At 54.5% G+C, this 23,018-nt stretch overlaps 1 protein-coding gene across 4 annotated transcripts in view; it reads left to right on the top strand.

Moving 5' to 3' along the window:
• PDE10A (phosphodiesterase 10A) overlaps nt 1-23,018 on the top strand; it is a 605,914-nt gene that overhangs the window by 306,949 nt on the left and 275,947 nt on the right. Inside the window, exon 1 of one of the 4 annotated variants that reach the window (XM_078447556.2) lies at nt 5,303-6,681. The exons of 2 other annotated variants lie outside the window; for them this stretch is intronic. In XM_078447556.2, coding sequence (XP_078303682.2) covers nt 5,835-6,681 — 847 coding nt within the window. In that variant the 5' untranslated portion in view covers nt 5,303-5,834. Of the gene's footprint in view, nt 1-5,302; nt 6,682-23,018 lie in introns of those variants that run through there. One more of the 4 variants, XM_078447554.2, reaches the window with a different exon arrangement.

Below are 23,018 nucleotides of genomic sequence, written 5' to 3'. Positions count from 1 at the left end.
GTCCAATCCTGGTCTAGACTGGCACACAACTCAGAGTGCCCACTTGTGCCCCAGGCCATGGCTGGTTTCTCCTCCTCCTCCTCTTCCTCCTCCTTCTTTTCTTTTTTGAGATGAACAGAAAAGAATTCTCTGGATTCAGTGAGCCATTTTTTGGTCCTTATTTTTGAGACAAATCTGGAAGAGCCAACAATTTTTCTTTTCCCCAAAAGTGCATCAGACTCCTTGAATAAATACCAAGGTTCATTGTAAAAATATGGGTATTGTACTACAATAATGTTTACAAGGAAAGGATTCCCAAGCCACGGATGAAGACATGCTTAACATTAACAATCCACACGGTGATTTGTGCTGGCACCAATGTCCTCCTCGTGGTGGGGCAGACTCAGTAGGAACTTTGGTGACCTTTCTCTAATTTATCATTAATTAACTTTATTAATTGAAGCCATTCCCTAGCCTACCTTTTTATCCTGAATGCCCCCTGTGGTCACTTTCTATTTAAATGCTTTCACTGGGCTGTGACTGTCTTAAAGAAGTATTTCTTTCTTTTGGGAATTTCTTTCTCTTAGGTATATGTGTGTGTGTGTATGTGTGTGTATAGCTATACAAATAATTCTCTCGTACTGTGCTTCTTGGACTCTTCAAACATAGTCTCAGATGTCATTGGTATCTCTGACTTGTGGTTCCACTTTGATAGAAGTGTTGATTGTTTAAACAGCACTGGTTATTATTTAAACACAACATGGTTATATTCTAGTTTGCACGTTTTTAAGACATGACGGCTACTTCAGCAGGCTACAGATCACAGTGGATCTCTAAAGCGATTTGATATTTTTTTTGAACGGAAACAGCTTCAGAATCTAGTTCGATGTCATAACACAGCAGTGTTATGTAAGAGTTAATGCTTACATGGTTATCACCGGAACTTAGTATTGATTACATAACCACAACAGTTCTTTGTCACACCGGTATCCTCAGGGCTGGATGCTCATTAGACGTTAAGCAGAGCCTATTTTTTAGGAGGGAATTAAATGCTTTGCTTTTGATTAATGAAAATTTCCACTTGAATCTTATGTATCAAGAAACACCCTGAACCCTCTTTACGGAAGGTATGGACACTTAAGAAGATTTGTTTGGAATATTAATGGTTTAATAATCTGCCTAAGATCAAAAATATTCTCATTGAAGAGTAAACACTATTTTGATTTTTTTTTTATTAAAAAAAGGTTTTTTTTTTTTTACATTTATTCATTTTTGAGAGACAGAGAGAGACAGAGCACAAGCGGGGGAGGGGCAGAGAGAGAGGGAGACACAGACCCCGAAAGAGGCTCCGGGCTCTGAGCTGTCAGCACAGAGCCCGAGGAGGGGCTCGAACTCACGAGGGGTGAGATCATGACCTGAGCCGAAGTCAGACGCCCAACCGACTGAGTCACCCAGGCGCCCCACACTATTTTGATTTTTTAAATGTGAAATAATATACTGGTTTTTACTTGTTTTCTAACGTAAGGCAATATAAAATTGTACTTTGTTTTATAGTTAATTAGATTGAATTCATAAAAAAATGTAACCTGAAGATCTAGGAATATGAAGGGTAGCTGAAGAAATTGTCTTTTAAATCATCTTTGTCTATTTTCAAGACCGTGCCATCCAGTGGACTGACTTTATAATAATATTTTCTTACTGAAATTATAATGACCTTTGTTTTTTAGGCTGGACTACAACAATACTGTAAGAATGCATCCCTCACTTAAGTCAAGATTTGTTAACATCAACACTAACAGACATTTGTAAGCAGTGAGCATGCAGGTGGAAGGTAGGGGAGCAATCATTGAGCACCTACTGTATGATGGCCTTTATTAAAGGTTATGAGTGGTAAGGGTAGCAGGACACTGACTTCAAACTTTAAAACGGAATTGTCGATGCAAATTATACACGCATTACATTTCTTAGGAGATTTAATGCAAAATATTCATATGTGCTGATAAAAACACATCAGTCTCAGGAGTCTACCCCGACACAGCTATGGTGGATTAGGGACGAGGAAAATCGAAGGAGGCTTCCCGGAAAGACAAACTTAGAACTCGTAGCGGGGCAGTTGGTGGGTTTGGGAGGTCGTGAGTAGATGCCTGACAGCTGAACTCCATTTTTCACATGCCAGATAATCACTAATAAATTATTTCATTAGAATGCAGAGCGTTGTTGGGATGACATATCACACCTGGGGGACATACAAATTGATAATTTACTAGCAATCAAATTGAAAATCGGACTGTAAAACCCACATGTTTCTTTTGGGCGTGGGAGCAAAGCTACCTGCTTATTAATTATTTTGCTCCGATAACCATGTACTTCTGTAAGTCATAAAATTTAAAATCAAGGTAAATGTGTCAAAGAATGTGTCTTTTTCATAGACTTTATCTGTGTAAGTAGATGAGTTTAATATTTAATCAACCTTTAGTTTCTGTCTTTCTAAAGAAATATTTGAAAAGAAAAAGCAGGTTATTCAATCAGTTGACAATGTGAAGTTTACAGCTGTCAGCACTAGTAACAAAAGTTGTTAAATGAAATGAATTAAGACACTGGCCTGCCTGTTGACCAAAATTTAATGAAATAAAAACCATATTTATTATAAATTTAACTTTCCGGCTACTAAAAGGAGTGGATGGTTATTATAAAGAAATTTCACAGTTTTAGGAGGAAATCATTTAAAAAATACCTTAGGCTCTACCTTGACCCACGTTTTAAGATCCTTTTAAGAACAAATCAAATTAGATGATAAACAGGCAGATACTGAAGCAAGCATAAGGTTTCATTACCAATATAAACTTCTTTCCTGATCATTCTTCTTGGTGAAGGGCAGAGACAAATGCTTTTAACATTGATCATCATAATTCTGGCAACTTAGTAGCGTTAACTGCCTTCCTAATGTTATTTTAGTTTTTATGGTTTGCAGTAGGCTAGCATTTTCTCAGTTGAAAATGAGGAAAGTTGTTTATTTCACAAAGAGCACTGTGCTGGCATGAATCCCGTGCCCCTGGAGTTACAACTAATAATTTCAGTCGTGTTTAAATTGCACTGCAATCTGGTAACATTTGGACATGTAACTACATCGCAGATTTCATGGGGACTATTGGGACGCGGCGCTCACTGAATTTGGGGCCAATGTGTTTATTCATAAAAGGTTTGGAGTACCAAATGTTTAGTGACATCTTTCCCCTTTTCTGATATATCACTAGAGAAGTTCAAAGGGAAGGAAAAGAACGCGCCAGAAACACATTCCACAGGTGTTGCAACACCTGAACACAAGGGTGAGTGACAGCGTTTACATCCGCGGGTTTGCAATTTACATCTTGGAGTAAACAAGCTTTCCTGAAGAAAGGACACGTGACGCGGTGCCTGCTACACTTACGTTAACAGAGCCCAACTCCATTAAGTAGGGAGTTACTTAACCCGTGTAATCGATAGTCTGTAAACACCTCCTCAGCGTGTTCCTTTTCCGTTGTCATGCTTTGTCATTTGTCCAGGAAATGCGTGCCTTCCAGCAAGCGTTTGGAGGAAAGAAGGACGGAAAATAGAATGAAGTTTGATGCCAGAAAAGGGTTAGAGAAAACACTAAAGTTTGCGTTCTGATTTAAAAAAGACCCAGAGAGCAAGTATTTGATGGTTCCCGCCCCGCTTCCCGCGCCCAAATGGAGGCTTGTATTCGAATTACTTGTACATTTTCTTATAATGGGAAGGTCACTTTAATCGCTCCAAAAGGCAACAAAAGAAACGTAACCGACAAGAAGAAACGTTTGGCGCCTAAAAGAACGAACAGCAAACACTTCGAGGAGAGACGCGTGCCCTCGAGCCCTGGGGAGACCCTGCCCGCGAGGCCAAGTCCGCAGCGGGTGCGGAGTCCCGACGCCCACGAGAATCCCGGAGTCCGGGTCTGCGCCTCTCCGATGCGACGGCCCGGAGGCTTCGGCACCAGACCCGGCAGCATTGTTCTAGTTTTTTCTTCGTCGAAAAAAAAGCAAAGGCAGCGGTAAAAATACCCACTCTGCAAGGTAAGAGTCACCAGAATCTTTTTCCGGTTTCGAAAATTTAGGGATTACGATCCAGTGAGAGCCAGGGCTTGACGCCCGCTTTGGGCAGCGCTCCGCGTGCGCCCCGCGGTTGCTGAAACGCCCACAGCCTTTGCTGGGAGAGGGGAGTCGCATCAAGTCCCAGGCGCCCCACTTCCCCAGTCTGGTGCAAATACAAATATGTCCTTTCCCACTGTGGGTGTCTGGATGGGAGTGGGGAAGAAGCAGGGACTAGGGAAGGATCTGGAGCACGCTTCAAAATAAAAACACCTGGAAGCTGGACGGTCGGAAGAAGCCATGGAAAGCGAGAAACGCCCGGCTGCAGGGCGCACGCCGGCCCCGGGCCCTGTGTGAGCCACGCGGCCGCACCGCCGCGCACGCCTTGCGCTCAGGTGCCCGCCCTGCCCGTCGTGCAAGTTGGGCTCCGGTGCGCGCGCTCCACTCCCGGGAAGGGGACCTGGTCGAGGGAGTCTGGACAGCCCGTCCCACCGTGGGGCAGCAGGCCTGTCGCCCCCCTGTCGGACCCCGAGTGCATTGGTGACCCCGCGCAGCGCGCCTTCCCGCACGCAGGCACCTGCGCATCAGTGCGCTCGGGCGCTTGAACTTGCCAAACTTCTGGCGGCTTCTTGTTCTGAGCGCCCATTGGGCGGCTCATTTCCCGTCGGCAGCAACTGTTTGGATTCGGGCTGGGAAGGAGGGAGCGGGGGTGGGGTGGGTGATGTTGTGCAAAAGAGCCGCAGGTGACGAGGCGGTCCTCAGGGCTTTGGGGTGACCATCTTACAGTGTTTCTTTTTTGAGCCACAGTTTGCCCTGTCCATTCTCTGACCTCACCCGGGGCAAACTGGGCTGTGCACACCAAGTTCGTTCTAAAGTGTGTATCGCAAAGGGAGTCGCGGGGATGGACAGACTTACTAAATCTTAGTTTATGGGAAACACTGTGCGTTGATTTAAACTCCAACCAAACGTCCGAGTTTGAACTCCTCTCCCGGGAGCTCTGAGCCCAGCTCGGTCGGAGCTGCTGGCCAGCCACCAGGAGGGTTCCCTGGCTCGGGCGAGGGGCAGGCCGACGTGGCTTGCCCAGCGGAGCACAGCTGCTGGCGCAGCTGCTGGGCGGCGGGTTTAGAACCCGGAACACCAGACCCAGATGTGACGACGCCCCGCAGAGACGCAGGAGCTCCCCCGCCCCGCACCCCAGCCAGGACGCCCGGCGTCCGCAGAGGCCCGCGGGGGTGCGGGGACCCGGCGCCGGGGGACCCAGCGGCGGCGGGGCGCGCTACGTGGGCGCGGGCGCGGGCGGCGGCGGCGTGGGGAGCGCCCGCTCCGCCAGTGGGCGTCTTCTGCAGCCGCCGCCGCCGCCGCCGCCGCCGCCACCTCCTCCTCCTCCACGGGCAGCGGCACTGCGGCGCTTTTCTCCGCTGCTTTCGAGCAGTCGCCGAGGCTCGGCCGCCGGAGCGCGCACAAACCACGCCACGCTTGCAGGCAGCGTCTCCGCGGCCCCTCGCCCCGGCCGGGAGCACGCCGATCGCGCGCGCCAGCCGGCCGCCGGGGACTCGCGCCCGGCCCCAGGTCCTCCCGCACCCGGAGCGGGACGCCATGTGAGGACTGGGCCGCGAGGGGCGGCGGAAGACCGGAGAGGAGGACCGGACCCGCGCTCGGGCCGACCGGCCGGGGAGGGCAGGTCCCGCGGGGGCGGAGCCCGCCGAGTCCGGGCCCGCGGCGCGCCCCTCCCGCCGGCGGCCGGCCCCGCCGCGCGGCCCGGGGAGGAGGGCCATGGCCAGCCCCGCGGAGCCGCTCGCTCCCCGCCCCCAGGCCCCCCTGCCGGCGGCCGAGGACGAGCCCGGCCCCGGCCCCGGCCAACTCCGCCCGGAGCCCTGGCGCGGCGCGGCCGGCGGGGGGAGCGCGGCGGGCCCGGGCCCGGCCCCCGAACGGCCTGGCCGCGGCCGGGCCGAGCGAGCCGCGCCCCCGCGCCCGCCCCCCTCCTCCGCAGGCCGCGCCGGCCCCGCCGGGGGCCCGGGCGCCCCGTGTGCGCGCGGCGGCGGCGGCGGCTGGGTCTCGACCCGCGCTCCCTTCGCGCTCGCCCTCTCCTCCCCTGTCCCCTCCTCCTCCTCTCCATCTTCCTTTTACTTCTGGCCGCCGCCCCCCCCGCCCCCTCCTTCTCTTCTCCCCTCCTCATCTGCCTTTCACCTCCCCGTGCGTCTCCCAGGAAGGGAGGGCGCGGCGGCGGCGGCTGGAGGAGGCGGCGGCGATGCTGGCGGCGGCGGAGCCCCGGCGGCAGCTCGCTTGAGCGTCCCTCCCGGCGGCAATCCCCGCGGCGGCGGGCGGCGGCGGCTCTTCCTCTGCTCCGCGCTTCAGGGTTTGCTGCTCCCGGCCCGCGCCGGGCTCCGGCTCCCGCTCGGCCCGGCCGCCCGCCGCGCGGGCTCCCCCGGCTTCCCGGGCGCCGGCGGGGGCTGCCCCGGCCCCAGCCCAGGCGGCGGCGGCCGAACCCCGCGGCGGCCCCGAGGCGCCGGCTTCGCCCTCGCCGCCGCGTCGCCCCTGCTCTTCGGCTCCGACATGGAAGATGGACCTTCTAATAACGCGAGCTGCTTCCGAAGGTTGACGGAGTGTTTCCTGAGCCCCAGTAAGTGCCGGGCTCCTCGTTCCCCGCGGCCGGGGTTGGGGGGGGGGGACACTGGGCGCCCAGCGGGCTTCGCGGGGGGCTCGGGGCGCGTTGGTGGCGCGCGGGAGCGTCCGTCCGCGCCGGGACGCCCGGGTTTCCCAGGCTCCGCGCGCTTACCGGGGGGTGGGGTGGGGTGGGGGGGGGGGACGACGGGTGACCGGGCAGGGCGGCGGGCGCCGCGCGGTGAGAGCGGGACCCGCCGCCGGCCTCGGGTCCTCCGGTGCTGTTTGTGGCCACACTTGCCCGGCACGTCGTCCTGGTCTCTACTCCGTGACCCCTTACGCCGGGCTCCTCTCTCCTTAGCCTGGGACCGGTGGGCTTGAGCTTGGGGGTCCCGCCCGCTGGGTCCCCGGGCCGAGGGAGGGCAGGCCGGGACCCCGCGCTCCGCGCTCCCCAAGGTGAAGGCAGTCGCGGTCCCCCGGGGTCGGTGTGGGCGCGGGGGCCGCTTCCCCCCCTCCCCGCCCCCCTGCAGTGACCCTGTTCCGGAGCCTGGACTCGCAGAGTGAAACGGGTGCACCTCCGCCAAGAGTCCACTTTGTCTCCATCCTGGGCTTGAGCTGGTGCTTGGGCTGCTGAGGCAAGGACAATGGGGCGTTAGGGTGGAGGAGCAAGGCGCCGCCGGCTCGGACCCCCGGGCCGACCGCGGCCGCCCCGCCTCCCCGGCCCCGGGTGCGGGGCTGAGAGCGCGCGGGAGCAGGGGTGGTGGAAGGCGTGTCGCGGGGGAGGGGGGCAAGGCTGAGCAGAATAGTCAAGGCAGAGGTTTGCTAGAAGGCAGGAGGCGGGAGATGCCGAGGGAAGAGACACCCGGTGCGCGGAAGGGGGGATCGCCGTTGCCGCGGATGGAGGGCGAGCAAGGTGAGGGCCGGAGACCCGCGGCCGGGAGTGGGGGACGGCGGAGGTCGCGCCCGCGGGGCACCGGGCGACTCCGGCCCCGGCCGGGGTGGGCGCGGGTTTCCGCGGCCCTCAGCGCGGGGCCCGGGCGCCACCGTCCACCGCGTGCGCACCCGAGCCTTTGTCTGCTGCTCGCTGGGGAACCGCGTTTCCGCGGCGCCTGCTCTCGGCACACTCTCCAGGGTCGCCGTTTTGGCTTCTGGCTCCCGTCCGCCGCTCGTTCCCCAGCCCCGGCCGGTCTTCGCCTCTGGGCACTTGGGGTCCAGCCCTACCTCGCTGCCGGCACTTGTCTGGGTTCGCTGCCCGCCTGAGCGCCCCTGGGGTGCAGCCCCTGGGCCTGCGAGCGGGTCCTGCTCGGGCCCAGCAGCCCCCGGCGATCCCGCCTCCCGGGCGCGGGCGGTACCACCGCGGCCGCGTGGCCCAGTGGCCTCTCGCGCCGCGCGCGCCTCGGTCACCGGCTGCCGGCGGCCGTCTCTGCTACTTGCCGGCGGACCTGATAGGACGCCGGACGTGGGCCCTGGACTGCCCCCCGCCCCCCGCCCCCCCGACTCCTCTAGCAGGCGTCTCCCCTTGTATGACGTGCAGCTCCCCAGCTCCTCCAGCCCCCCCACCCGCGGGTCGTGGTTGACTCTTAGATGCTCAGTTGGGGAGGGACGTGGTCTGCGCACGAGGGGCCGGGCCTGCTGCCCTTAGTTGCGGGCATTTTTTCTTACTGAAACGGACACCGATTTGCCCCGAATTTTTGGTGGGGTGAGCTCCCAGGGAGCTCTGAAGTGCGCTGGGTAAGCCATGGGCCTAGGACTGGGGTTCCTGTCTGTCCCCTTCCACCTGCACTGTGCGTTCTACATAAACATCTGCTTCTCACGTTTGGTAGCTGGAGTGTATTGGGGGGGGGGGGGAAGGGAAGGTTACCTCCATTCATCTGGGATGAACACTGTTTTGGGGGAGAGGGGAGTGGTAAGCGAGTTCTCGAAAATGTTGAGGTTTCTGTTTGTATGTTGCCCCTTACTGCAGTTTGTTACTTTGGGGTGGGGGCGTTTGCCAGGGATGTCTGGGGCGGGATAAAGAGGAACAGTTCAGGCTGGCTGGGGCTGTCCTAGGGGGACCCAGCAGGCTTCCCCTTTGGAAGGACAGAAGACCTAGAGAAGAAAGCCATCAGGAGGGACCCACTCTGCCAAAAGTTCTGGCTGGGAGAAGACCGCGGATAAACACCCTCCAGAGTTGCTGGGATTTTGTCTTTGTGTATCTGTTTTCTTCCCTCTGACCAAGTCAGCGAGGAGTAGCCTGGGGTTTAAGTAAGAACAGGAGGCTATAAAAGGCTTCTCTGGGACATTACCTGGGTCGTGAGTATGAAGGGGCTGCTCTTAAGCAAAATCTCTTATTAGACCTGCCTCAGGCAGAAATGGGACGAGGTGGAGGGATGCCCAAAGGTCGGCGGCGGGTTTCTGCTCTGCTGCTTGTGGGGTCTTTGTTTCTGTCTCACTACAGGATAAACCACACCTGTCGAAACTGCCGAGTACTGAAATCTCGGCAGGCTTTTTTGATGTTTGTCGGTAAAAATGAGCCTTTTTGAAAAAAAAAATTCTGGATTCTCTAAGCATGTAAAAATGCGCAAATGTATACAGGTGTACCTTAATTGTTGTGTGCGTATTCCCTTTATTCCCTTTCCGGTTGGTCTCTCCTGGGTCTAACAGTCAAGTTGTCACGTAAAGGCTGCTGTGTCCAATTACTGTTTCTAGGAATGCGGGTTTCATTTCCGTCATCGTCAAAAAGCGAGTCGTGTTTGGAAGTTTGATATCTTGGTTCCGCTCCTGTCCATTTTGGCTGTGCGTTTCGGTTCCCACTGACTCACTGGTTCAGTCAGTAAATGCACAGAGCGTGTGCTTATTCAAACCTACTGCCGGTTGCCGGGGACTGCCCTGGCCGGGCCGTGTCCGCGAGGAGCCTCCTGGAGGCAGGTGTAGCATTGATGCCCAGCTCTAGAAGGTCAGTGGTCACAGGCCACCCTCTTCAAGCCATGCCCGACTCTCCCCCTCCCCCCTCGTCAGCCAGCTACCTTCACGTGTTGACCTCTGACCTTGCCCTCAGGCTCCGGGCTTCAGCCCGTCACTGCTTGGAAAGTTGTTGGCTGGAGTAGAACAGAATCTCTGCACCTGGAGAATCCAGATTCTCCTAGAGAGAATGGAGAAGTCCACTTTGCCGCTGTGTGTGTGTGTGTGTGTGTGTGTGTGTGTGTGCCTGTGTGTGCCTGTGTGTGCAGAGGAGAGCTAAAAAGTCATGCTGCGATAGACCAGTATAAGCTGCAGTTTTCTGGAAAATACGGCTCCCCTTGCCTGCATTCGGTGCTGTGGTGGAAGGTGCCGGAGATATCCCTAGGGGGACAAGACTTGAGGACGTGCAGAAGTCGGCAAGTCTCCTTCACAGAGGCCCCTGTCTCTACAGCCGGGCCACTGCGAATGGTGCAGAGCTGTAGGAAGAGGAAGGTGCTGGCTGGTCAAAGGGGACGGAGGGAGCAAGGAAAATGACACGGCAGGTTTGTGCGTGCACTCCACACACGCGTCTCGGAGGTCAAGTCCGCTAACAGGCAGCCAACAGGTAAATATTGAGCCCCTACTGGGTGCAGGTTGTTGGCGAGAGATGAAAATAACGAGGACTGTTCCTTCAGAGGACTTGAAATGTAGATCTGGATACGTCCCAAGACAGCCAGCAAGGCAGAGTTGTGAATTTTTCCTGCCAGGCCAGGGTGCAGGTCATGGCAGAGCTCTGTCCCTGGAGACGACAGGGTCTGTTCTGGCCCGAGCACGTAGAAGGGCTTAAAAGCCCCGGGGCCGAGCTGTTTAAACGGTGGGGAACCGTGTTGGCGCGTTAATTTAAATTTCGCAGCACTCCTTTTTTAGTTTCAAACGACCTACATGAACAAAGATAATCCCTGCAAATCTAAGTGAGAGGCAGTGGAAACAGGAGAAGACCGTGTCTTCCGTCGGTCTGGAGCCTTAACCTCAGATATTTTTATACATCAACCTTTTTGTATCCCTCAGGAAAAGACCTGCATTTCAATAAGATGAGTAAGCCCTGGCAGTGTAACAACGTGGTGACCGTAGTTGATAATACAGTGTTGCGGATTTGAAAGTTGCTAAGAATGTGGATCTCAAGGGGCGCCTGGGTGGCTCCGTCGGTCATGAGTTCGAGCCCCGCGTCGGGCTCTGTGCTGACAGCTCGGAGCCTGGAGGCTGCTTTGGATTCTGGGTGTGTCTCTCTCTGCCCCTCCCCCGCCTTTCTCTCCTTGTCTCTCAAAAAAAAAAAAAAAAAAAATGAATAAACATTAAAAACATTAAAAAAGAAATAAAAAAAGAATGTGGATCTCAAAAGTCCTTCCTTATCACAAGGAAAAAAAATGCACTGCACTAGATAGTTAAGCAAATGTTAGGACTTTGTTTACTGTGAAAGCAGGTGAAACCTGGTGTGACAAGCATTTCATCAATACATGGTTAATTTTTGTTTGTGTAAAAACAGTTCTTGCCATCTGAGAGAGAAAGAAAAAAACCATTTTCATGAAAAAGGAATATTTCTCCCTTAAAAGGAAAGCTCTTAGTTGTGATTCAAAACATTTTAATTTCCTTTTAAAATGTAAATCAGGCTCCCCCAGCTGATCTAAATTGGTGTAAGGGAAAACCCCCTAGTGATAGAGCAGCTCGAGATCTTACTGAGGAAACACGATGCCTAGCACTCTGATTTTATTTGTAGCATTTACCGCTTTCTGGAATTCTCTTGCTCATTTACTGCCTCGCTTGTTTATTATTGCCTGTCCTTCCAGTGCAGAAAGCAAGCTTGGTGAGAGCCTCAGGCAGGACCTCGGCTCTCTTGGTTGTATCCCGAGCCCAAGAGCGGCTGACGTACCTATCGAAGGCGCTCGCGTATTTATTTTGGAAATTCAAAGGTGAAAAAACCCAGAAAACAACATGGTGCTTGTGTAGAAGGAGCTTAGAAATTGAAGGCCACTCATTGAAAACTGACTTGGCCTTGGCCTCTGTCCTAGGGTGCCAGGAATCCGCCGTGCGTGAGACAGAGTCTTCGCTCTCGGGAGCACACAGCTCGCAGGAGGGACAGGCAGGGCTTGCGCACATGGTCATTGCCTGGCAGAGGCAGGACAGGATGTCCTGGGGACGGAGGGCTGAGCGCTTTCTGATTGGAGGGCCCTGAAAAGATCTCACCGAGGAGCCAGCAGGGGTCTGAGGCGGCGGGGTGCTTCCAGCCAGGGTCCCTGTGCGAGGGTGGCCCCGGGGCGTGGGGGAGCGAAGCTTTGGGGACCCAATGCTGGCCAGCCGAGGGCCCCATCCAGAGGCTGCTGTCAGAAAACAGCTCGGGGTGAGGCATGGGGAGGGGGTGGTGAGGAGAGACGCTTCTCCTGGGTTGACACTTGAGATGTCCTGCTTCTCCTTTAGCGTGAACCTCTCTGAAAGACCCCACGCCGGGAGGAGAGGTAAGGTAGAGAGGCAGGGAGACGCCGCGTCCTGTGGTTCCACTGTGACCAGGGTCCGGGGGCTGATGTCCTCTGCCAGTGAGGTCAGGCTGGAGGCCGAAGGGAGACCAGGAGCATGCAGCTGGAATGGAAGCCTAGGGACTGGGTAAGGCAGATGGTTCCATTCTGGATTGGGAAGGGGTGTGTGTGAGAGAGAGAGAGTGAGTGAGTGAGTTCGGGGCTGGTGCTGGTGGTGGGTCCTTGCCCAGAGAAAAGGAAGAAACGAACCGGAAGCATCAGAATCGCCAACCTGCTCTTGGGTAAGCTCTGTGGTTGGTGATGGGGGTTTCTGACCGTAGGGTGCCTGCACTCTGTGGTGTAGACGCCAACCCATCAAGCACGCAAAGGAAAGAAACCCCGTAGAGCATCAGAAGTGCCGAATATCACCAGAGCTACGCGTTAGGTTAAAATCCAGAGGTGCCGGGGTGGCTCCTTTAGTTCACGTGGCCTGTGGCGGTCTCTCTGGGGAGGGGACCTTCACCTGGGCTCTGAGCGGCCGGTGCGGCCAGGCGTGCAGTGTCCCAGGCAGAGGGAGAGGCAGGTTAGAGGACAGAATGAGGCGCGGGGGCACCCAGCAGAGCAGCGGAGCGGACGGAGCCCACGGGCCAGCGTGGGGCTTCGTAAGTTGGGGGGAAGTTGCACGTGGCTGCACCAGCGGGGGAAGGTCCTGGAAGGTTTTGAGCCCGTGGGGGTTGTGTGCTCTGATCTAAGAAGCCCGTTCTAGCTGTGGTCTGGTGAGTGGACGGAGGGGCTGTGGGGGAGACGGAGCGCACGTGGGCCACTGTGGTGGGCAGGACAGGAGACGGGGGTGGGGGGTGACAGCTTGGAGCTGGAATGTGGCTTCGGGAGGCGCTGGGAGGCAGAGTGAGCCGGGCGAGCGGTGGGACGGGTGTGTGGACAGAGGGAAAAGGAAGGGGCAGCCAGGATGGCCAGGGAGTGGGTGTTGTGTTCGGCAGCCTTAAGTCCGAGGTGCCTACGGCACCACTTAGTGGAGACGCTAAGAAGGCAGCTGGTGAGAAAAGTCTGGCAGTCGGAGGGTGGGTGCCTGGAGGGTGGGTGCCTGGATGGAGGCTGGGAGCAGAGAGTGGTCCTGGTGTTTACAGTCACGGGGTTGGCCCCCAGTGTGAGGGCGGCCGTGGCCCCAGTGCGAGCGTGGCCCCGGGGTCCCTGTGTGAGGGTGGCTTGGGGCTCCAGTGCGAGCGTGGCCCCGGGGGTCCCTGTGCGAGGGTGACCTGGGGGCTCCAGTGTGAGTGTGGCCCCGGGGTCCCTGTGCAGGGGTGGCCTGGGGCTCTAGTGCGAGCGTGGCCCCGGGATCCCTGTGCAAGTGTGACCCCGGGGTCCCTGTGCAAGTGTGGCCCTAGGGTCCCTGTGCGAGGGTGGCCCGGGGACTCCAGTGTGAGCGTGGCCCTGGGGTCCCTGTGCAGGGGTGACCCGGGGCTCCAGTGCAAGCGTGGCCCTGGTGTCCTTGTGCAAGGGTGACCTGGGGCTCCAGTGCAAGCGTGGCCCCGGGATCCCTGTGCAAGTGTGGCCCCGGGGTCCCTGTGCAAGTGTGGCCCTAGGGTCCCTGTGCGAGGGTGGCCCGGGGACTCCAGTGTGAGCGTGGCCCTGGGGTCCCTGTGCAGGGGTGACCCGGGGCTCCAGTGCAAGCGTGGCCCTGGTGTCCTTGTGCAAGGGTGACCTGGGGCTCCAGTGCAGGCATGGCCCCGGGGTCCCCGTGCAAGGGTGGCCCTGGGGTCCCTGTGCGAGGGTGGCCGTGGCCCCAGTGCGAGCGTGGCCCTGGGGGTCCCTGTGCAAGTGTGGCCCTGGGGTCCCTGTGCAAGGGTGGCTTGGGGCTCCAGTGCGAGTGTGGCCCCGGGGTCCCAGTGCAAGGGTGGCCCGGGGGTTCCAGTGGGAGCATGGCCCCGGGGTCCCTGTGCAGGGGTGACCTGGGGGCTCCAGTGCGTGTGTGGCCCCGGGGCCCCTGTGCACTGTGAGGTCTTGCGGGCAGAGCTGGAGGGGTCCAGCCCAGACGGCTGTAGGTCGTGGTGGCTTCCCCCGTAGGGGGTGTGGAATGACACGGTGGCCGTTGTGAATGGTGACCTGCTGGGAGCCAAAGACACAGAAGACTGTGTCCCAGGAGCAGAAGGAAGAGCCATGGGAGGCCGGAGTGGGGGTTGAGGCAGAGAGGGGGAGAAACGCATCAGAACCGGCCCCACCCGCGTGGGAAGGGGGCACCGGAGAAGTCAGATGCCCCCGAGGTCAAGTACATGAGCACAGCCCCGGGGGGGGGGCAGACACGGAGGCCCGTTTTTGGGGGGTGAAGAGTCAGCGGAGACGAAGGCACAGGGCCCTCGAAGTCCTGAGGGCAGGAAAGGGGAGAGCGAGCCCCCTGGCCTCAGGCCTCACCCCGGCCGGGAGCGGAGAGCTGGCTTTTCTGCAGGTGGGACGGACACGACAATGTTACTGCCGAGGAGTTTGAAGAAAGGAGAAGTAACAGAGCAAGCCTGAGAGGAGGCGCGGAATGGAAGCGGGACACTGGTAGCTGCCTCTTCCCAGGTGGAGAGCTGCGGGAGGAGGCGTGGGTGCCGCGGGGCGTCAGGTGCAGGGGGGGCGGGAAACCGACAGGAGATGAGCCGCCCGGAGGGTCCCCGCGGGGCCCCTGTGGGGGGCAGTAGCTGGACAGTCCGCCCGGGAGGGGGGTGACAGAGCTGTTTAGGAGGAAGGTCCTGGGACTCCCGCTGGCCCAGTGACCGCGTGCGGAGAGAATTGCGGGAGTAAATGCACACGCTCGGTCCAGGCGCAAATACGCGGAACTATGAAGTGTGGACACTTTGGAGCTCTCAGTGCAAGTCCTGATGACGACTGCCCAGCAGGAAGAAGTTGGAGGAGGGGGGTCCTGCGGGTGGAAAGGTGTGGGGTGCCTGGAGCTGAGGGAGGGAAAGGTGCCCCAGAGATGGAAGGGCCTAGACGGAGGCCCAGGGGCGCAGGGTGGTTTGGTGCGAGGGCTTGACGCAGAGGAGAAGTGGGAGATCAAGCTGGCGTGACAGACTGGGCAAAGGCCGTCCAGTCTTCGTGTGGGGGTCACCCCGTGCTTATACCAGGGACGGGGTGGGAGGCGCCCAAGACCACCGTGTCATGCGGTCACCACGTAACAGGCAAATGTTCATCCAGCGTCTGTGTTCCCGTCGCTGTCCTACTCAATGGCGAAAACTGCATCTGCACAGAGCTCCTCCCTGCCTTCGGGGAGCTGCTGTCTAACACGGGGTCCGGGCAAGATCGGAAGCAATTATGACACCTTCTGGGCAGGGACCATTGGAGAGGGGTGCGCAGGTGAGAGAACGCTCTTTAACGGCATCATCGCCCACGGGACGAAGCTCTCTGTGCTGTGAGTCCCTCTCTGCCTCTACCTCGTCTCCCCTCCACTTCCTACAGGCCCAGACATCTCGGGGGCGGCGGGGGGGGGGGGGGTGGGTGGCTCCGTCCAGTGGCCATCCGCAGGCCTCCCGGAATCCCCTCCTCGGTGTCCCCACCCCTCACCCCGCAATGCCGGGGACTTGTACTTTTCCACTTAGTGTTTGTCTCCCTGCCTTCCCGTGGGCAGGGAGCATGTTTCATTCATTCTCTTAACCTCAATGCCTAGTACATTGCCAAGCAATTAGACAATAGGTCTAATGAATAAGCAAGCGAAGGTGTTTAGGTGGGAGAGTGTGATCAAAATGGTCCTTTAAGAATGTTAATTTCCCCAGAAGGAAGGCAGTAATGAAATAAGTAATGTGGTTGTCCAGTTGTAGCATAACTTGAAGCATCATCTGATTCACTTTTTTTTTCCTATATCGTCCAAATACGCTCTTTGGCACCAATGACCGGGGCTTCTGAGTTACAGAGAACACAGCGTGTTCCTGCACCAGGGCCACCGGGGCGGTGAGCTCAGCACGAGCTGATGGGAAGGAGGGGGACGTGTGTGCAGAGCATTCTGGATGCCTCTGTTTTATTTCCTGAGGCAGTGATAAAAAGCTTTTTACTTCGACAGAAACATTTTCCACGCTAGCAAAGAGAAAGGGTTGCTTATGAAGTGCTGAAACAATGCCATGTGCTGGATATCATGAATTATTTATAAAACCGCAAGCACATTTGGACTTTTAAGAGTTGGTAAGTCCTGTGCGAGAAGCCATTTTGCACGAAGAGCAGGTCAGTCCGCTGGCAAAAAGCATCAGGAGTGTGTGGAATTCGAATCGAACGTATTTGTACGTGACGTAATTACGTGTTTCTGTGTTAATAGTTCGGCAGCTTCCAAAATAAACATTTAAAACGATATCCACAAGGCTTGATTGCCGTGGCTCCCTAGAGTTGGTAATTGCGTATTTTATCATTGCTGTGAGGAGTCTATCCATTTTCAGAGTTTCTTTTTGTCCCAAGACCAGAAGTTTACTCTCAGAAACGTTCTTGTCTCATTGGTCATCGTGCCTTTTTGGGATAATACTCTTTGCGTCTCATGATTAAACCTATCCAATTATTTTAAGGCAGATTAAGGAAAGACCTCGTTTTAAAACCTCAGCAATTAAAACAATGTGGTAGTGACATGTGACTAGATAAACCAGTGCAACAGAATAGAAAACTCTTAAAACAGACCCAGACACATAAAGGAATTTAGACTATTTTAAAGTGTCATCTTTCTACAAGGAGTAAAAATAGACTATTGAATAAAATGGTTTGGGGACAACTAGGAAGTCATGTAGAAAAAACCAAAATTGTCCATTCTGGAAAGAAGCATTAACCGCTCGTCTCGCAGCGTAGGGCTGACTCCTTTGATACACAATGAACTCCAGGAAATGGTTAAGTGAAAGAAGTGAAAGAAAGTAAAAGAACCTAATAAAAAATAGTCAAAGGACACGAACAGATAGTTCCTAGGGAGAGAAATAAACGGCCATGTGAAAAATGAAATGATGTGGGGCGCCTGGGTGGCTTGGTCGGTTAAGCGTCCGACTTCGGCTCAGGTCATGATCTCACGGTCCGTGAGTTTGAGCCCCGCGTCGGGGTCTGTGCTGACCGCTCAGAGCCTGCAGCCTGTTTCAGATTCTGTGTGTCCCTCTCTCTCTGCCCCTCCCCTGTTCATGCTCTGTCTCTCTCTGTCTCAAAAATAAATAAACGATAAAAAAAAAAATGAAACGATGTTCAACCTCATAATGATAAACTACATGCAATTTAAAATAACACCGTGGTACCATTTTCACCTGTCAGATTTGCAAAGATTAATAAACTTTGTAATACCCGTTGGCAAGTCTAGTATTCCCCTACATTCCTGGTGGGAGTATTGGTTGGAACAGCCTTCGCAGCGGGTAATTTGGCCGTATCGATCGGTATTAAAAATGCATGTACCCACCGAACCAATAATTCTCCTGGGAACTTATCATTCAGGTACATTCACACATGGGCACAATGACTTAGCGAGGTATGAAAACATTGCAGCATCATTTTGAAAGAGAGTATTGGAAACCACATAACGATCTATCCGCAGGGGCTTGGCTAAATGAAATTTGCCGCAGAGACACAAATATACTAAGGGTCTTCCGGGTACGTTGCTATAGGAAAGAAGGAAAATGTGTAAGCGCGCACGTACACATTCCCGTGTTAGGCCGGGCAGTGAAAGTGGACCCTTGTCTGTTTGTAAATTGCCTGTGGAAACTGGGTAGAAACTCAGGGAAGCGTTGACCCCGCCCCTGCTCGGCGTGGATGGCAGTGGGGACCAGGACTAACATCATTTACTCTCAACTCAAAAATTAAACTTCCAAGTAAGAATTCACTGAAATGCCAGTTAACCGCCAGTCGCCCTGCTCTGTGGTTGATCCTGTCTTCCCTTGTTGCTGTGTTTTCTATCATCTTCCTACTGAGATCACAGTTTGCTTTTTCAGCCCCTGAACTCTGTTCACTTGACTTCTGTCTTCCTCTAGCCTCCCACGTATTTCTACGCGAGAGCCCCAAATGTCAGACCGTGAATATTAAAAAAAACAAAACCAAACCAAACCACGGGCATCAGGACCCCTGGTCCGGTCAGCTCTGTGTGTCCGTCATGCACCGACCTGAAAACGGAAAAAGAAAAAACCCCACTTCTATTTTAACGTACTTTCCGACTCTGATACAGTCTATGGCTCACAGTTAAGATACGAAGTTTTGTGGAGGCCCCTGGAGAGCTTCCCAGCCAGCTTCATCTGGTCGAAATCGCTACGTGTTGGCCAGAACCCCAGTGTCTTCCCTGTGGAGACGTGGGTTTCACATTCTAAGTCTCTTGCAGTGAATGGAAGCGGAGCCTCGCGTCGTCTTCTCACTTAGCACCATTCCGCAGAGGCCACGGCGGTTTCTTATGATCCTGTCTAGCGTCGCAGTGATGTGGCTTTTCATCCAGGGCAGGGACAGCATGAACTTGAGCCGGGCTCGTGTGGGAGCCGCTCCGGGCAGACCAGATGAAAGGCAGTCCTTGACCTCCGAAACCCTTCCTCGGGCTGGGCCTTTCGTGGTGGGACTGAATGCTTCAGACCCTCCCGTTTCGTCCCTTCCCTGATTTTATTCCGAGTTTCAAGTTAATACTCACCGTTTTAAGTCTCTAAGTGGGTTTCTTCCTTCCTCCCTGGCTTGGATTCCAGCCCTGCCTGTTTTCCTGTGTTTTGCTTTCTACTGCTGACATTTTCTTTGTGTTATCACTTAATATTATTTCCTCCCAGTCCAGCCATTGGTTTTGTTTTAGCTGCTACTTCCTTCCTGGTTACTGGATTCTGTGAAAACCCTTTCCTAACCTTAAATGTCGGCTTTCTCCCCTCCCAAACTTTTCTGGCCCGTATATTCATGCTCCCGGGGTCTCTCCGTGCCCCACACCCTAAGCCTTGCAGATGTACAGCTTGTCAGCTTTGCACCGCTTTAGGCCTCTTTCTGGAAGGCGCTGTTTTTTCCAGAGCAGCCTGGGGTGTTCAGGGAAAACCCTGATGACCGCGGCTGTCCCCTCACCAGCGTGGGGACAGGGATGGGTGGGGAAAGGATTGAGCCGTGCGGATGCCTTCAGGGACTTGTTCAGATCACTGGGAAAGTCCTTATGTTACAGTTAGCCCCTATTAATGTGCGTGCTCTGGTTGAATTAAGTTTCTCATGCGATTCTGCTATAGCTGTAGAGTTTTGGCACCTTCTGTGTTTCGTAACTGTTCTGTTCTTTTTATCAAATGGGCCATCGTTTGGAAATCTGTCATTTTTTCTTCCTCCATGATTTTGTTAATTGTCTTTGTGTTGCGTTGGAACCTTGCAGAACGCATCCTCGCCAAATCTTTGCGATTTGGAATTAGTATGACGACTTGTTATCTGGGTGCAGTCTGGCGGGAAGTACCTCGTGTCGCTAATACAGTGAGCCACTGAGTGCGGGCTTTCGGGATGAGCTCGACCTTTTACAAATGCCTTTCGTTGTCAGGTGGAAGCAAACCTCGCAGAGGAGGTGCGTCTGTAGAAAGAGACACCGACGGTCTACTCTTGTTCGTTTTTTTGTTTTCTTTACCGACACAGTGTCGGCCCTTGTTGATGTGTCTCAGTCCCTTGGTGCTGGCAGCTTCTCGGTAAGAAACAGATGTTTTAGAGGTGGGTGTGCGTCTCTGGGGGCGCCTGGGGGGCTCAGTCGGCGAAGCGTCCGTCCGACTCTTGGTTTCATTGATCTCGCCCTTCGTGAGTTCAAGCCCCGCGTCGGGTTCGTGCTGGCAGCGTGGAGCCTGCTGGGGATCCTCTCTGTTGCTCTCTCTTTCTCTGCCTGTCCCTGACTCATGCTGCCTCTGTCTCTCTCGAAATGAATAAATAAACTTAAAAAATTAAAAAAAAAAAAAAGTGGGTGTGCATGTCTATTTGTTAGGCGGTTACCAAGGACCTGGGGTAGGACAAGCCCTCAGTGGACTGTCATACGACGCCCTGGGGATGAAATGACATAACGTCAAGTATTAACAGTAGTGCCTTGGACAGAGTAAATGCCGGAGCACGTGGGCCATCGTCACCGCCTGGGCCTCTGAGTGAGCCCCGGGAGACAGCCTTTCTCGGGAGGGTGGCATGGCCGCCCCCCACGAGGACCTTTGCAGGTGGCAGGGAGATGGAGCAGAGGGCACCCAAAGCATCCGGTTGGCTGCGGAAGGCGTTTCTTTATAGTGACAGGAAGCACAGCTTCTGGAAACACTGATACCAGGAAGTGGCTGGAGTCTGAGACCCGTTCCCCTTTCTTGGCAAAGAATTAAAGGGCAATGTGTTGAAAATAAAAGGGAAGAATTTCTGGAAAGAGAAAGAACTCGGAAAAAAAAAAAAAAAAGTGATTGTCATTAGAATTCTTCCATTTAGGGGAATCTAGTTTTTGAGCTGCTGTTATAGTCGTTTTTCCCCATTTATGGATCTCCTGCACCCCCAGCAGATGTGACCTCTGTTCTCTTGGGTGTCTGGATTGTTCACATTCCCTTGGCCTGACTGCAGAGGAATGCTTCCAGGGGGCCTCCCTGCTGCTTGAGGTTGGGGTGGGGGGCGGGGGGAGCTCTGCAGCCCGGGAAAGGCTCAGGTGAGGTGTGTGCCTTGCGAAGATGTGTCTCACATCTCTGGGCCGTTATCCACACTCACACTCAGTTTGTATGGTTTAGCTTTTTTCTTTGCGACTGGTTATTTACTTCAGGGTTTTGTAGATTGGTGGTCTATATTCTTTTTTTTTTTTTTTTTATGTTTATTTGAGAGACAGAGACCTTGCGCACATGAGCAGGGGAGGGGCGGGGAGGGGGGAAGGACAGAGGATTCAAAGCAGGCTCTGCGCTGACGGCAGAGAGCCCCACGCAGGGCTTGAACTCATGAACCGTGAGATCGTGACCTGAGCCAAAGTCAGACGCTTAAGGGACAGAGCCACCCAGGCGCCCCTGTTGGTCTGTATTCTTAGCTAACTACATGAGTGCTCTTATTCCTATCTGTGTATTCCATTTTTCTTCTGGAATTTAATTCCAAAATTAAATTCCGGAAAGGTAAGAAGGTACCCGTTAGCCATGGTCTCCTTGAGGGTGAATTTTGAGTCTACGTTTTATTTTATTATCTTTTGAAAGATTTGGTTTTGAAATAATCTCCACACCCAGCGTGGGGCTCAAACTCACAACCCTGGGATCAAGAGTCCCACGCTCTACCGACTGAGCCAGCCGGGAGCCCTGTGAGTCTACATTTTAGACACCTTTAAAAAACATTCTACAGGGGCACCTGGGTGGCTCAGTCCGTTAAACGTCTGACTCTTGGTTTCAGCTCAGGTCAGGATCTCACGGTTCGGGTTTGTGAGTTTGTGAGTTCGAGCCCTACATCGGGCTCCACTGACAGCGTAGAGTCTGCTTGGGGTTCTCTCCCTCCCTCTCTCCCTGCACCTCCCCAACTCACGCACACATGTTCCTTCTCTCTGAATAAATAAATAAACTTAAATCTGGTTTGCATTTATCTGAAACCTATTATTACAGTATTTTAATTTAAAACTTCACAAGTAATTTGAGGAATTACACTTTTATCTGTCATGATATTTTGGAATCCTTTAATACTATGGAGTGGGCAAATACATTTGAAAAAAAAAAAGTTAATGTAATTGGCTTCTGCTTTTCAGCAGGTAACAGTTCGTAAGCATTAAAAGAAATTCCAGACGGGCATTCAACTATGCCGCCTGGTGAGTGTGCCCCTCCTTCCTTCTGTTCTTCGCACGGAGCACCTGGGCGGTGATGCCCCTGTCCTGATACCAAAACTGATGGCCAGTTCATCTCTCTGTCCCTGACATCGGGAGCTTGAGGTTTGCTGTCTGTGTATCTCAGATGACTACCGAGTGTAGACTGAATGAGGGGTCCCCAAGAAGCAGTGTGGGACACTAGAAGCCTGGATTTTGGAGTACAGTTTGGGCTCGGATGTCAACTCTGCTTAATTCCCCAGGTTGCCAGTTGCCTGCTCGGTAAAATGGGTGCTCAGTACATGTTAGTTTCCCCCAATACTCTTCCTCCGGAGGAGAAATAACACATCTCTTGTAAGGCCTCCTACCTCGGAGTTTTCTGAAATTGAAGACATTTTACTTCTGTAAAATTTTTGTTTTGATTCCAAGTACGAGAAGCCCAGGTTAGGTTTTTAGTATGAAAACCAGAAGCGAGCACAGAGCGGTTTTCAGAAATGCTTAACACATTGCTTCTGGTTTTCAGAGGAAACCGACTCTGTGACAGGGTCCGCAGGGAACGTCCTTGCGGCCCCGCGTCCTGCTCGCAGGCCTGTGCCAGGCTGGCCCGCTTTCCAGAGAAGACCTCGCTCCTGTTTTAGGGTTTGACCTGCTGCTTAGCTCGCTGGGCGATGTTGCCTTCCTTTCCCGACTTGCTGAGGAGTGTCCTGGGAGTGTCCTCGGGTGGAAGAATCTGGGGATCTTTGTAGGCGTGCCTGGGGCTTGTTCTGGGTGGAGGTTCGTGCTGGGCTGGTGTCCGTGTCCGTGAACTGCTCACGAGCTCCGACGATGGCGCCTCTGGGTTTCCCCGGACGTGAGTGTGGCCGCGTGTCTGTTTCAGAGCCCTAGGCTGCGCTCCTTCTCTTCATCCCTCAGTTTCCCCAAAGAGAGCTTTGGAAGAATTCCGGTTTCTTTGGTGTTCCCCGAAAGCAGACCTTGGGATTAGGGCGGGTGATTTATTTGAGAGGTGATTCCAGTAGGAGGGAGGGGCAGCTACGGGAGGGTCCCAGACCGGAGTTGCGGCCACCAGAAGGTGACTTAATTGCATTGAGATGTGGGCAGCAAAGGGCTGGATCCTGGCAGGGACTCCTTCCTCCCAGGTCAAGTGTGTGGGGCTGGGGGGCGTTCACCCCTGGCCTCCTCTGGCTGGGGGAGGGCTGTTTTGGGGAGGACCAGCCCTGCACTTCCAGACTCTTC

This window comes from Panthera onca, chromosome B2 (genome assembly GCF_046562875.1).
Source record: "Panthera onca isolate mPanOnc1 chromosome B2, mPanOnc1 haplotype 2, whole genome shotgun sequence".
In the NCBI taxonomy this organism is placed as follows: domain Eukaryota; kingdom Metazoa; phylum Chordata; class Mammalia; order Carnivora; family Felidae; genus Panthera; species Panthera onca.
Note: the sequence above shows the minus strand (reverse complement) of the source record. Positions and strands in the feature narration are given on the sequence as shown.